This window comes from Oncorhynchus keta, chromosome 1 (assembly GCF_023373465.1).
Source record: "Oncorhynchus keta strain PuntledgeMale-10-30-2019 chromosome 1, Oket_V2, whole genome shotgun sequence".
NCBI classification, from domain to species: domain Eukaryota; kingdom Metazoa; phylum Chordata; class Actinopteri; order Salmoniformes; family Salmonidae; genus Oncorhynchus; species Oncorhynchus keta.
Genome location: NC_068421.1, coordinates 99,869,060 through 99,883,257, shown reverse-complemented (window position 1 = coordinate 99,883,257; position 14,198 = coordinate 99,869,060). Strand labels below are relative to the sequence as shown.

Below are 14,198 nucleotides of genomic sequence, written 5' to 3'. Positions count from 1 at the left end.
CCGCTCACCATCCAAGAATTCACAAAATGGGCCAAACACCACATTGAGACTCTGCATCAGAATTCTGCAAAAATATCCTCTGTGTACAACATAAAACACCAAATGATGCATGCAGAACAGAATTTGGCTGATCCTTGCTAATTATCAAAATCCAGAAAAGAGACTTTAAATTCTACAACCACCTAAAAGGAAGTGATTTCCAATCCTTCTTTAACAAAACCATAACCTACAGAGAAATTAACCTGGAGAAGAGCCCCCTAAGCAAGCTGGTCCTGGGCTCTTTTCACCATCACCCCACAGAGCCCCAGGATGGACACACAATTAGACGCAACCAAATCATGAGAAAACAAAAAGATAAAGCCTTAACACATTCGAAAGAATTTACACAAAAAAAATGAGCAAACTAGTGCTATTTGGCCCTAAACAGAATACACAGTGTCAGAATACAAATTGAAGGAAATCAATGACTACTATATGTACAGACTTAGTGAGCATAGCCTTGCTTTTGAGAAAGACTGCCGTAGGCAGACCACACTGCCCTTTCCCACCTGGACAAAAGGAACACCTATGTGAGAATGCTGTTCATTGACTACAGCTCAGCTTTCAACACCATAGTGCCCACAAAGCTCATCACTAAGCTCAGGACCCTGGGACAACACCTCCCTCTGCAACTGGATCCTGGACTTCCTGACAGGCTGCCACCAGGTGGTAAGGGTAGGCAACAACACATCTGCCACGCTGATCCTCAACACTGGGGCCTCTCAGGGGTGCTTGCCTATTCCCTTGCCTAGCCGAACACACCATCATTCACATCGACAGAGCTGTCGTGGAGAGGTTCAAGTTCCTTGGTGTCCACATCACCAACAAACTATCATGGTCCGAACACACAAAGACATTTGTGAAGAGGCCAAGCTTCCTGACATCCAGGACCTATATACTAGGCGGTGTCAGAGGAAGGCCCAAAAAATTGTCAGACTCCAGTCACCCAAGTCATAGACTGTTCTCTCTGCTACCGTAAGGCAAGCGGTGCCAGAGCGCAAAGGACCAAAAGGCTCCTTAACAGCTTCTACCCCCAAGCCATAAGACTGCTGAACAACTAATCAAATGGCCACCCCGACCATTTACATTGACCCCGCCATATCACGTTACCCCTACCTACATGTACAAATTACCTCGACTAACATGTATCCCTGCACATTGACTCAGTACCGGTACTCCCTGTATATAGCCTCGTTATTGTTATGTAATTTTCTTGTTATTTTTCAATGTTTTTTTTTTTTCACTAGTTCATTTAGTAAATATTTTATTAACTCTTTCTTGAACTGCATTGTTGGTTAGGTGCTTGTAAGTAAGCATTTCACGGTAAGGTCTACTACACCTGTTGTATTCTGAGCATGTGACAGCCTGTCTTCAAATCAAATGTTATGTGCACTGCTCTTGTACTTTAACTATTTGCACATCATTACAACACTGTTTGTAGACATAATATGACATGTGAAATGTCTTTATTATTTTGAAACTTTTGTGAGTGTGTTTACTGTTACTTTTTTGTTTATTTCACATTTGTTTATCTATTTCACTTTCTTTGGCAACTTAAACATGTTTCCCATGCCAATAAAGCCCCTCGAATTGAAATTGACAGATTTTTCGCCGAGTTAGACCTCTCTTTCCTCTTCCTCTCTGACGCAGGGCAAGCAAGCGATGACTGAGCGAGGATAATGGTTAGTGCTATATGGGATCCTCAATACGTCCACACCCTAAATCATAACCCTAACTTTATCTTAAAGGTAGACTCAGCGATATGACATAGAAGCCGAAAGTGAACAGCATAGTGGGTTAATTTCCGCAAAAACTAAGGGCGTTGAAGCGTGGGGCTAACTGCTCCGCTGTTTTGGATCCCTGGCAACAACGCTGTACACAGCGTGAAGCATCCCTTGCACATGCGCAGATACTGTCCGTGTTCGAGAGCATCAACACCGTTATGTATCATTGGTAAATTGTGACTGACTGATCTACAAATAATAATGAGTTATTTATGATGCAATGTGATTTGTAGGTCAGTCAGTTGCCTGCAGTCGTTTTGACTATCTCGAACGCAGTCAATATCTGCGGTGCTGCTCGTGGCAACGTCATATCGTTGAGTCTACCGTTTACCGGACGTCCCAGTGATCCCGTTTAGACTCTTCTAGGGAAGGATAGAGAGTGGGAAAGAGGAAAGAGTGCTTGGGGATGGCGGACAAATCTCTCACGGTGTTCGTGAAGCTGTTCGCCGCGGTATTTTACGGACTCAGTTCTTTTCTCATCGTCGTGGTAAACAAGAGCATCCTCACAAACTATAGGTTTGTTTGATTTCCGTTTAGTCTGTTCGCTTGGTTCCAAAAACATCTAGACACACAGCGATGCTACTGTTTGATTCTGATCTATTCAGGCTATTCATCAACTAGCTGATGAACTCACTTGCTAGTTAAATAATACTGCTTGGACAGGTTACGTTATTTAGCTAGTTAATTTACGCCGGCGAGTTACTTCCTAATAACGTTAGATACACATTTAAACATTTATTTATATTTTCTATGTAGGTAACTTAGCTACGGGTTTGAGCCTTTGGTGGCTAACGTTAATTTATTTAAAGTTTAACTTTCATCGCTACACTAGCTAGCTGACTACTGTCGTTTCCTCGTTGTCACCGTTTGGGACACCTTCAAATCACGAAGTTAGACGAGATGTTTGTCAATTTTCTCAAGCTGTTTTCTTGTCACAGTACGATACATTTTTACTTTCAGATTCCCCTCGTCAATATGTGTCGGCATCGGGCAGGTAAGTGTTATTCCTGTGTTTTTGTGTGAGAGAGAAAGTGCGGTGTGTTAATCCAGTATAACTGAGGTGTCTGTTGTAGATGCTGGCCACCGTGGTCGTGCTGTGGGTGGGCAAGGCTCTGAGGGTGCTGAGTTTCCCAGACTTCGACCATAGTATACCTCGCAAGGTGAGTCAGTCAGCTAATAGGTAGGTGTGCATGTCTGTCTGTGTCCATCTTTGTGTGTGTAACGTGTTTCTCTTGTTGCAGACCTTCCCACTCCCTTTCTTGTACGTAGGGAACCAGATAACTGGACTGTTTGGGACAAAACGGCTAAAGTATGTTATGTTTATCTGGGTTTATATGTTATGGTTATATGTAATGTATATATGTTGTGGTAGGGCTGGGTGATATGGTCCAAATCTCATATCCCGATATAGGTCATTTCAAATCCCGATAACGATACATATCAAGATATAGTACCTTTTCTGTAAATTCAATGACTCAATAGTTTATATAAAATGACCACATGTAAAGGTCTATTTCTCATGACATTTTGAATTATACTCTACAAATTAAAGGTACTTACTCGTAAGTTCTCCTTTTATTTAGAACCTTTGTGCACATTTTCAATTAAGCATGTAACAAAATATAAATGTATTAAATCGAAAAAGGTAAATGGAAAACACTTCCTGCCTGTGTTGCATGTTATTTTGGCATTAATACTTGTCACATATCAATTTGGTACCTTGGGTCGAGTGTTAACTCACGAAGCCCCCGTTTCCCGAGCATTTAAATTGGGGCCATGTCTTTGCAGATGTAAGTTGTAACAGCAGCTGTTATTTCCTTCCGCGAGTAAACCTCTCTTGCAACATCTGAGTCGGATTTGTTTTGAGCACTCAACTTTACTTTTTTGGGTCTCGTCCGTGGAGACTCTCTGTACTGTTTCACATGATTCTTGCGTATGTGGTAAAAGAGGTTTGTGGTTTTTGAGCCTGTTGTCTGGACCGGCCTGCGGCATATTTTGCAAAGGACGGTTTTCTGGTCCATGTCAGAAGTTTCATACCCAAACCACGTCCATGCGACCGAAGTAGCTCCTCTTTTAGGTACGAGCTCTGTGTCACATTCACTCTACTCCATATTTGTTGCAAATTTCCAGAACGCAAAGTGTCGTCCAGTTGACTAAAAATATTGCCCTAAAGAGTGATTTGCGACACAACGAAATAAACGATAGAGCATGATATTAAACGTTAGATGTTTTTCTATTGTCACATGATATATATCGTCATATCGCCCAGTTATATGTTGTGGCTATCTGGGGGGTTATATGTTGTGGCTATCTGGGGGGTTATATGTTGTGGCTATCTGGGGGTTCGGAAAGTATTCAGACCCCTTCTGATTTCCCACATTTTGTTACGTTACAGCCTTATTCTAAAAGGGATAAAAATAAACATGTTCCTCATCAATCTACACACAATGCCACATGACAAAGCGAAACGGGTTTTTAGTGATGTTTGTAAATGTATTAAAAATAAAAAAGAGATGGAAATAAGGGAAGTATTCAGACCAATTGCTATGACATTTGAAATTAAGCACAGGTGCATCCTGTTTCCATTGATCGTACTGGATGTTTCTACAACTTGATTGGATTCCACCTGTGGTAAATTCAATTGATTAGACAGACATACACCTGTCTATATAAGGTCCCACAGTTGACAGTGCATGTCAGAGCAAAAACTAAGCCATGAGGTCGAAACAATTGTCCGTAGAGCTCTGATACAGGATTGTGTCGAGGTACCGATCTGGGTAAGGGTACCAAAACGTTTCTGCGGCATTGAAGGTCCCCAACAACACAGTGGCATCCATCATTCTTAAATGGAACCACCTAGATTCTTTCTAGAGCTGACTGCCTGGCCAAACTGAGCAATGGGGAAGGGCCTTGGTCACGGAGGTGACTGACAGATTTCCTCTATGGCGATGGGAGAACCTTCCAGAAGGACAACCATCTCTGCATCACTCTACCAATCAGACCTTTATGGTAGTTGGAAGCCACTCCTCAGTAAAAGGCACAACAGCCTGCTTGGAGTTTGCCAAAAGGCACCTAAAGGACTCTGACCATTTGAAACAAGATTCTCTGGTCTGATGAAACCAAGATTGAACTCTTTGACCTGAATGCCAAGCGTCATGTCTGGAGGAAACCTGGCACCATCCCTACAGTGAATTATGGTGGTGGCAGCGTCGTGCTGTGGGAATGTTTTTCAGTAGCAGGGACTGGGAGATTAGTCATGATTGAGAGAAAGACGAACCGAGCATCGTACAGAGATCCTTGATGAAAACCTGCTCCGGACATTCAGACTGGGGTGAGGGTCCACCTTCCAACAGGACAACGACGCCAAGACACAGCAGCAGTAGCTTTGGGACAAGTTTCAATGTCCTTGAGTGGCCCGGACTTGAACCGGATCTCTGGAGAGACGTGAAAATAGCTGTGCAGCGACGCTGTCAATCCAACCTGACAGAGCTTGAGCAGATCTGCAGAGAAGAATGTGAGAAACTCCCTACATACAGGTGTGCCAAGTTTGTATCTTCATACCCAAGAAGACTCGATCGAGGCTGTAATTGCTGCTAAAGGTGTTTCAACAATGTACTGAGTAAAGTGTCTGACTATTTCTGGAAATAAGGCATTTGTTTATTTTTAATACCAACATGTCTAAAAACCTGTTTTTGCTTTCTCATTATGGGGTATTGTGTGTAGATTGAAAAGGGGGTAACTCATTTTAGAATAAGTCTGTAACAACAAAATGTGGAGAAAATCAAGGGTCTGAATAATGCACTGTATGTTCTGGTAATATTTGGGGTTATATGGAATGGTTATAGGTTGGGGTGCATGTTGGGGTTATCTGGGGGTGCAGGTTGGGGTTATATGGAATGGTTATAGGTTGGGGTTATCTGGGGGTGCAGGTTGGGGTTATATGGAATGGTTATAGGTTGGGGTGCAGGTTGGGGTTATCTGGGGGCGAAGGTTGGGGTTATATGGAATGGTTATAGGTTGGGGTTATCTGGGGGTGCAGGTTGGGGCTGTAGGTTCTGAGGCTTCATCTAGCTGTGTTGTTTTGGAGGCAGTGGATAGATGATGACGATATTGTTCTCTCTACCAGCCTGCCGATGTTCACAGTCCTCAGGAGGTTCTCCATCCTCTTCACCATGATGGCTGAAGTTCTGCTGCTCAAGTATGATTTACTATTTAATATTATTTAAATATATTTATTTTGTTTGAATATTGAAACACTAGGTTATACAGCTTTGTTTTGTCTCTATCCTCTAAAGGGAGAATCCTAACTTCTACTATGTGATCCCTTTAATCATGGTGAAGTTATTAGTTACACTTTGGATGGTGTATCAATAAGCCCAGTCACTACAAAGATACAGGTGTCCTTCCTAACTCAGTTGCCGGAGAGAAAGGAAAACGCTCAGGGATTTCACCATGAGGCCAATGGTGACTTTTTAAAACATTTAACGATTTTAATGGCTGTGATAGGAGAGGACTGATGATCAACAACATTGTAATTGATATACTAAACTAAGTGACAGAGTGAAAAGGAATCCTGTACAGAATAGAAGTATTCCAAAACATGCATCCTGGCGACAGTAAGGCACTAAAGTACAACTGCACAAAATGTGGCAAAGAAATTAACTTTGTTTCGGCAAATCCAACACATCACTCAGTACCACTCTTCAACAGAGTGGCCCATAGCTAGTGCATTGATCTTAATAAGATATCCAGGCGAGACAACCACATACAGTATTAGTCGTATCACATAATACACTACATAATACAAAATGCACATAAATGTCTCTTCACAGTCCCTGTCGTGCCGTAAGGTATTCTTTTATTGTGTTGGTCCCCATTTTCATGAGCTGAAATGAAAGATCCCAGAAATGTTGTGCATACGTTTGTTTATAAATGTCTTAGTGAGCATTTCTCCTTTGCCGAGATAATCCATCCACCTGACAGGTGTGGCATATCAAGAAGCTGATTAAACAGCATGATCATTACACAGGTGTACCTTGTGCTGGGTACAATAACCTGCCACTCTAAAATGTGCAGTTGTCTCAAACACAATGCCACAGATGTCTCAAGTTGTGGGAGTGTGCAATTGGCATGGTGACTACAGGAATGTCCACCAGAGCTGTTGCCAGACAATTGATGTTAAATTTCTCTACCATAATCTGTCGCCAACGTTGTTTTAAAGAGTTTGCAGTACGTCCAACCGGCCTCGCATCAGCAAGCAAAGTGTAACAAGCACGCCAGCCCCTCCACCTCTGACTTTTTCACCTGCGGGATGGTCCGAGACGAGCACTAATTTCTGCACAAAAGGCCAGAAAAAGTCTCCGGCAAGCTCATCTGCTTGCTCGTCATCCTCACCAGGATCTTGACCTCACTGCAATTTGGCGTTGTAACCAACTTCAGTGGGCAAATGCTCACCTTCGATGGCTACTGGCACGCTGAAGAAGTGCGCTTTTCATGGATGAATCCCGGTTTCAACTGTACCAGGCAGATGGCAGACTACGTGCATTGCGTCGTGTGGGTGAGCGGTTTGCTGATGTCACATGGTGAACAGAGTGCCCCGTGGTGGTGGGGTTATGGTATGGGCAGGCATAAGCTACGGACAACAAACACAATTAGCATTTTATTGATGGCAATTTGAATGCACAGAGATACCATGACGACACTTGCAACACTCACTACAGAGTTCTTAACTGTCTCTGGGAGCAACGTCAGCACCAGAACTGTTTGTTGGGAGCTTCGTGAAACAAGCCTAAGATCACCATGTGCAATGCCAAGCGTCGGCTGGAGTGGTGTAAAGCTCGCAGCCAATGGAATGGAAACGCGTTCTCTGGAGTGATAAATCCAGCTTCACCATCTGGCAGTCCGACGGACAAATCTAGGTTTGGCAGATGCCAGGACAACACTACCTGCCCGAATGCATAGTGCCAACTGAAAAGTTTTGTGAAGGAGGAATAGTGGTCTGGAGCTGTTTTTCATGGTTCGGGCTAGGCCCCTTAGTTCCAGTAAAGGGATATCTTAAATCTACAGCATACAATGACATTCAATATTATTCTGTGCTTCCAACTTTGTGGCAACAGTTTGAGGAAGGCCCTTTCCTGTTTCAGCATGACAGTGCCCCCATGCAGAAAGCGAGGTCCATACAGAAGTGGATTGTCGAGATCGGTGTGGAAGAACTTGACTGGCCTGCACAGAGCCCTGACCTCAACCCCACCGAACACCTTTGGGATGAATTGTAACGCCGACTGTGAGCCAGGCCTAATCACCCAACATCAGTGCCCGGCCTTACTAATGGTCTTGTGGCTGACCGAAATGTTCCAACATCTAGCGGATTGCCTTCCAAGAAGAGTGTGTTATTGTTATAGCAGCAAAGGGGTGACCAACTCCATATTAATGCCCATGATTTTGGAATGAGATGTTCGACGAGCAGGTGTCTAGATAGTTTTGGTTAGGTGGTGTAGTGAACCATGATGAGATTCTGAGCCATTTTTTTTTTTTTTTTTTGTGCCTTTCGTCCACCATCACCTCATGTTTCAACATGGTAATACATGGCCCCATGTTGCAAGGATCTGTACACAATTCTTGGAAGTTGAAAATATCCCAGTTGTTCCATGGTCTGCATACTCACCAGACATGTCACCAAATGAGCATGTTTGGGATGCTCTGTATCGACATGTACGACAGCATGTTCCAGTCAATATCTAGCAAGAGGAGTGGGACAGCATTCCACAGACCACAATCAACTTAATGCGAAGGATATGTCACACCAGATACTGACTGATTTCTGATCATCGCCCTATTTATTTTTAATTTTTAAGATATCTGTATTCCCAGTCGTGAAATCCACAAATTAGGGCCAAATGAATTTCAGTTGACTGATTTTCTTATGAACTGTAATTTAGTAAAATCTTTGAAATTGTATATTGCGTTTTATTTTTGTTCAGTGTAAATTGGCTTAAAAATCTGTCAAGACTTTAACATTACTGTCTAGCAATGATCAGCAACCAACTTGACAGAGCTTGAAGAATAAAACAAATGTATAATGTGCAAATATTTTATAATCCTGGGGTGCAAAGCTGATAGACTTACCTAGAAAGACTTCCAAAGTGATTCTGACATGTATTGACTCAAGGGTGTGAATGCTTATGTAAATTAGAAGTTTTTGTATTTCAGTTTCAAATCATTTGCGACAATTTCTAAATACATGTTTAAACTTTGTTATAATGGGTTATTTTGTGAAATCTATTGAATCCATTTTGAATTCAGGCTGTAACACATCATTGAATAAATCAAGAGGTCTGAAGGCCTGTACTTCGTCTCTAACCTTTTACTCTTCAACTCTTCAGGAAGACATTCTCCAGGCCTGTCCAGCTAACTGTGTTTACTATGATCCTGGGGGCGTTTGTAGCGGCAAGGTACGTTCTACTGCTCCATGTGTGAAGAGTCTCTGACGTCAGCTTTAGTCATGGTATATCATCTATAGGACCGCTTTATTCATTTAGTATAATATCTTTAGGACAGCTTTATTCATATGGTATATAATATCGTTAGGTCAACTTTATTCATATGGTATATAATATCTTTAGGTCAACTTTATTCATATGGTATATAATATCGTTAGGTCAACTTTATTCATATGGTATATAATATCTGTAGGTCAACTTTATTCATTTAGTATAATATCTTGAGGACAGCTTTATTCATATGGTATATAATATCTTTAGGTCAACTTTATTCATATGGTATAGTTTTGTATTTGTATTTATTTCACCTTTTATTTAACCAGGTAGGCTAGTTGAGAACTTGTTCTTATGTACAATTGCGACCTGGCCAAGATAAAGCAAAGCAGTTCGACACAAACAACAAAACAGAGTTACACATGGAATAAACAAAGATACAAAAAAATCTATATACAGTGTGTGCAAATGAGGTAGGATAAGGGAGGTAAGGCAATAAATAGGCCATGGTGGCGAAGTAATTACAATATAGCAATTAAACACTGGAATGGTAAAGTGCTGAAGATGAATGTGCAAGTAGAGATACTGGGGTGCAAAGGAGCAAGATGAATAAATAAATACAGTATGGGGATGAGGTAGTTGGATGGGCTATGTACAGGTACAGTGATCTGTGAGCTGCTCTGACAGCTTCAGTGATTTTTGCAGTTCGTTCCAGTCATTGGCAGCAGAGAACTGGAAGGAAAGGTGGCCAAAGGAGGAATTGGCTTTGGGGGTGACCAGTGAGATATACCTGCTGGAGCGAGTGCTGCTATGGTGACCAGTGAGCTGAGATAAGGCGGGGCTTCACCTAGCAGAGACTTGTAGATGACCTGGAGCCAGTGTGTTTGGCGACGAGTATGAAGCGAGGGCTAGCCAACGAGAGCATACAGGTTGCAGTGGTGGGTAGTATATGGGGCTTCGGTGACAAAACGGATGGCACTGTGATAGACTGCATCCAATTTGTTGGGTAGAGTGTTGGAGGCTATTTTGTAAATTATAACGCCGAAGTCAAGGATCGGTAGGATGGTATGTTTGTCAGCATGAGTGAAGGATGCTTTGTTGCGAAATAGGAAGCCGATTCTAGATTTCATTTTGGATTGGAGATGCTTAATGTGAGTCTGGAAGGAGAGTTTACAGTAACCAGACACCTTGGTATTTGTAGTTGTCCACATATTCTAAGTCAGAACCTTCCAGAGTAGTGATGCAGGCAGGTGCGGGCAGCGATTGGTTGAAGAGCATGCATAAAACATTTAGGTCAACTTTATTCATATGGTATATAATATCTTTAGGTCAGCTTTATTCATATGGTATATAATATCTTTAGGTCAACTTTATGCATATGTTATATATTATCTTTAGGTCAACTTTATTCATATGTTATATAATGTCTATGGACAGCTTTATTCATATGGTATATCTTTAGGTCAACTTTATTCATATGGTATATAATATCTTTAGGTCAACTTTATGCATATGTTATATATTATCTTTAGGTCAACTTTATTCATATGGTATATATTATCTTTAGGTCAACTTTATGCATATGGTATATATTATCTTTAGGTCAACTTTATTCATATGGTATATATTATCTTTAGGTCAACTTTATTCATATGGTATATATTATCTTTAGGTCAACTTTATTCATATGGTATATATTATCTTTAGGACAGCTTTATTCATATGGTATATATTATCTTTAGGACAGCTTTATTCATATGGTATATATTATCTTTAGGACAGCTTTATTCATATGGTATATATTATCTTTAGGACAGCTTTATTCATATGGTCTATATTATCTTTAGGACAGCTTTAGTCATATGGTCTATATCTTTAGGACAGCTTTATTCATATGGTATATATTATCTTTAGGTCAGCTTTATTCCTGGTGCACAGAGAAGGGTTAGGTCAGCTTTATTCCTGGTGCACAGAGAAGGGTTAGGTCAGCTTTATTCCTGGTGCACAGAGAAGGGTTAGGTCAGCTTTATTCCTGGTGCACAGAGAAGGGTTAGGTCAGCTTTATTCCTGGTGCACAGAGAAGGGTTAGGTCAGCTTTATTCCTGGTGCACAGAGAAGGGTTAGGTCAGCTTTATTCCTGGTGCACAGAGAAGGGTTAGGTCAGCTTTATTCCTGGTGCACAGAGAAGGGTTAGGTCAGCTTTATTCCTGGTGCACAGAGAAGGGTTAGGTCAGCTTTATTCCTGGTGCACAGAGAAGGGTTAGGTCAGCTTTATTCCTGGTGCACAGAGAAGGGTTAGGGTCCACACCAGTATCTCCATGTATTTTCTTGTGTTATGCCCCGTTTTTGTCCTACGCTGAATGACCACATTGGAAATAAGTGTTTACGCTTTCATGTGTATTACGAATCCCTTTTGGCCCGACAGTCTAGGGGAGATGGTAACGTGACCCCGTAACATAACTCATGCAAATTATAATAGTGAAAAAGTAAAAGTGAGAACGAAATAACCACAGACAACTAAATTACCGTCAAACACATGGTTTATTAGAAAACACACGGTAAGGGGGGGGAGCAGGAAAGGGGGCTGAGCTGGACCCAAGGAAAGAAATAATAAGTATTCAAAAACACCCCTAAGCTAGACTAGACTATTTAAACAGCAGCCAATTAACTAACCAAAAATACAGTGGGTGGTCTGCCTAGTTCTAACTAGTGTATTTAACGAAGTTTACCTACGGGTAGTGTATGCCCATGGGTGACTTGTCTTGGTTCCCCCTTTTCCCACCAGCAAACAAACACAAACACCATAACCAAAAACAATACTCACAGGTGAGGACAAAGTGATATGGAGGTGCTCAAACAAAAGCTAGCTCAATACATAAAGAGACATAGTAGGAGAGGGTGAAACAGAGTGATCTATAGACATTGGTATTTACAGAGAGATTGAGCTCCAGAGCAAACAACTGACAGGGTTTTTAAACCAAGGGAAAGGAACTGTGATTGGGTAGGAAACAGGAGGTGTGTCTTCTGATTGATGATTGATTGGTGACTGATTGGGGAGTGATGATTTTCACCTGTGAGGGGAGAAGAAGAGAAAAGAACACAGGATAACTGTATCCGTAACAATGTGTCATCCTCTGGGTTTCTTGTATTTTAAAAACTGTTTACCTAAAATAAATCATTTCATAAAGTGTTTCAATGATCTCTGAGTTGTGCTGGAGGAGTCATGCCCTCTCTAGAATGTTATCTTTATGGCTTGTGTAAGCTGAGTCTCTGCCCCCAGCTAAATACATGTTTCAACATGTACGCCCTCCCTTATGTTTCTGACCTGTCTCTGCGCTCTACTGCACTGACCTGCTGTATGTGTCCGTCCGTGTTCTCTCTCCAGTGCTGACCTGTCTTTCGACCTCCAAGGCTATGTGTTTATTCTGCTAAATGATGTTCTGACTGCAGCTAATGGAGCCTACGTCAAGCAGAAGCTAGACTCCAAGGTATGTATGCAGCTAGCTGGACCAATGTGTATGTGTATATACAGTGGGGCAAAAAAGTATTTAGTCAGCCACCAATTGTGCAAGTTCTCCCACTTAAAAAGACGAGGCCTGTAATTTTCATCATAGGTACACTTCAATTTGACAGACAAAATGAGAGAAAAAAATCCAGAAAATCACATTGTAGGATTTGTAATTAATTTTTTTGCAAATGGAAAATAAGTATTTGGTCAATAACAAAAGTTTATCTCAATACTTTGTTATATACCCTTTGTTGGCAATGACAGAGGTCAAACGTTTTCTGTAAGTCTTCACAAGGTTTTCACACACTTGCTGGTATTTTGGCCCATTCCTCCATGCAGATCTCCTCTAGAGCAGTGATGTTTTGGGGCTGTTGCTGGGCAACAGAGACTTTCATCTCCCTTCAAAGATCTTCTATGGGGTTGAGATCTGGAGACTGGCTAGGCCACTCCAGGACCTTGAAATGCTTCTTACGAAGCCACTCCTTCGTTGCCCGGGCGGTGTGTTTGGGATCATTGTCATGCTGAAAGACCCAGCCACGTTTCATCTTCAATGCCCTTGCTGATGGAAGGAGGTTTTCATTCAAAATCTCACAATACATGGCCCCATTCATTCTTTCCTTTACACGGATCAGTCGTCCTGGTCCCTTTGCAGAAAAACAGCCCCAAAGCATGATGTTTCCACCCCCATGCTTCACAGTAGGTATGGTGTTCTTTGGATGCAACTCAGCATTCTTTGTCCTCCAAACACGATGAGTTGAGTTTTTATCAAAAAGTTATATTTTGGTTTCATCTGACCATATGACATTCTCCCAATCTTCTGCTGGATCATCCAAATGCTCTCTAGCAAACTTCAGATGGGCCTGGACATGTACTGGCTTAAGCAGGGGGACACGTCTGGCAGTGCAGGATTTGAGTCCCTGGCGGCGTAGTGTGTTACTGATGGTAGGCTTTGTTACTTTGGTCCCAGCTCTCTGCAGGTCATTCACTAGGTCCCCCCGTGTGGTTCTGGGATTTTTGCTCACCGTTGTGATCATTTTGACCCCACGGGGTGAGATCTTGCGTGGAGCCCCAGATCGAGGGAGATTATCAGTGGTCTTGTATGTCTTCCATTTCCTAATAATTGCTCCCACAGTTGATTTCTTCAAACGAAGCTGCTTACCTATTGCAGATTCAGTCTTCCCAGCCTGGTGCAGGTCTACAATTTTGTTTCTGGTGTCCTTTGACAGCTCTTTGGTCTTGGCCATAGTGGAGTTTGGAGTGTGACTGTTTGAGGTTGTGGACAGGTGTCTTTTATACTGATAACAAGTTCAAACAGGTGCCATTAATACAGGTAACAAGTGGAGGACAGAGGAGCCTCTTAAAGAAGAATTTACA

The 14,198-nt window shown here is 41.9% G+C and overlaps 1 protein-coding gene across 3 annotated transcripts in view; it reads left to right on the top strand.

The window, feature by feature from the left end:
* Window positions 1-1,049: 1,049 nt before the first annotated feature.
* The window catches only part of LOC118375201 (UDP-N-acetylglucosamine/UDP-glucose/GDP-mannose transporter-like), a 29,207-nt gene continuing 16,058 nt past the window's right edge, over window positions 1,050-14,198 (top strand). Inside the window, exons 1-7 of one of the 3 annotated variants that reach the window (XM_052468864.1) lie at window positions 1,788-2,339; window positions 2,784-2,817; window positions 2,897-2,983; window positions 3,065-3,132; window positions 5,950-6,021; window positions 9,206-9,274; window positions 12,702-12,804. In XM_052468864.1, coding sequence (XP_052324824.1) covers window positions 2,230-2,339; window positions 2,784-2,817; window positions 2,897-2,983; window positions 3,065-3,132; window positions 5,950-6,021; window positions 9,206-9,274; window positions 12,702-12,804 — 543 coding nt within the window. In that variant the 5' untranslated portion in view covers window positions 1,788-2,229. Of the gene's footprint in view, window positions 2,340-2,783; window positions 2,818-2,896; window positions 2,984-3,064; window positions 3,133-5,949; window positions 6,022-9,205; window positions 9,275-12,701; window positions 12,805-14,198 lie in introns of all 3 variants that reach the window. The other 2 variants (XM_052468861.1, XM_052468862.1) reach the window with 2 other exon arrangements.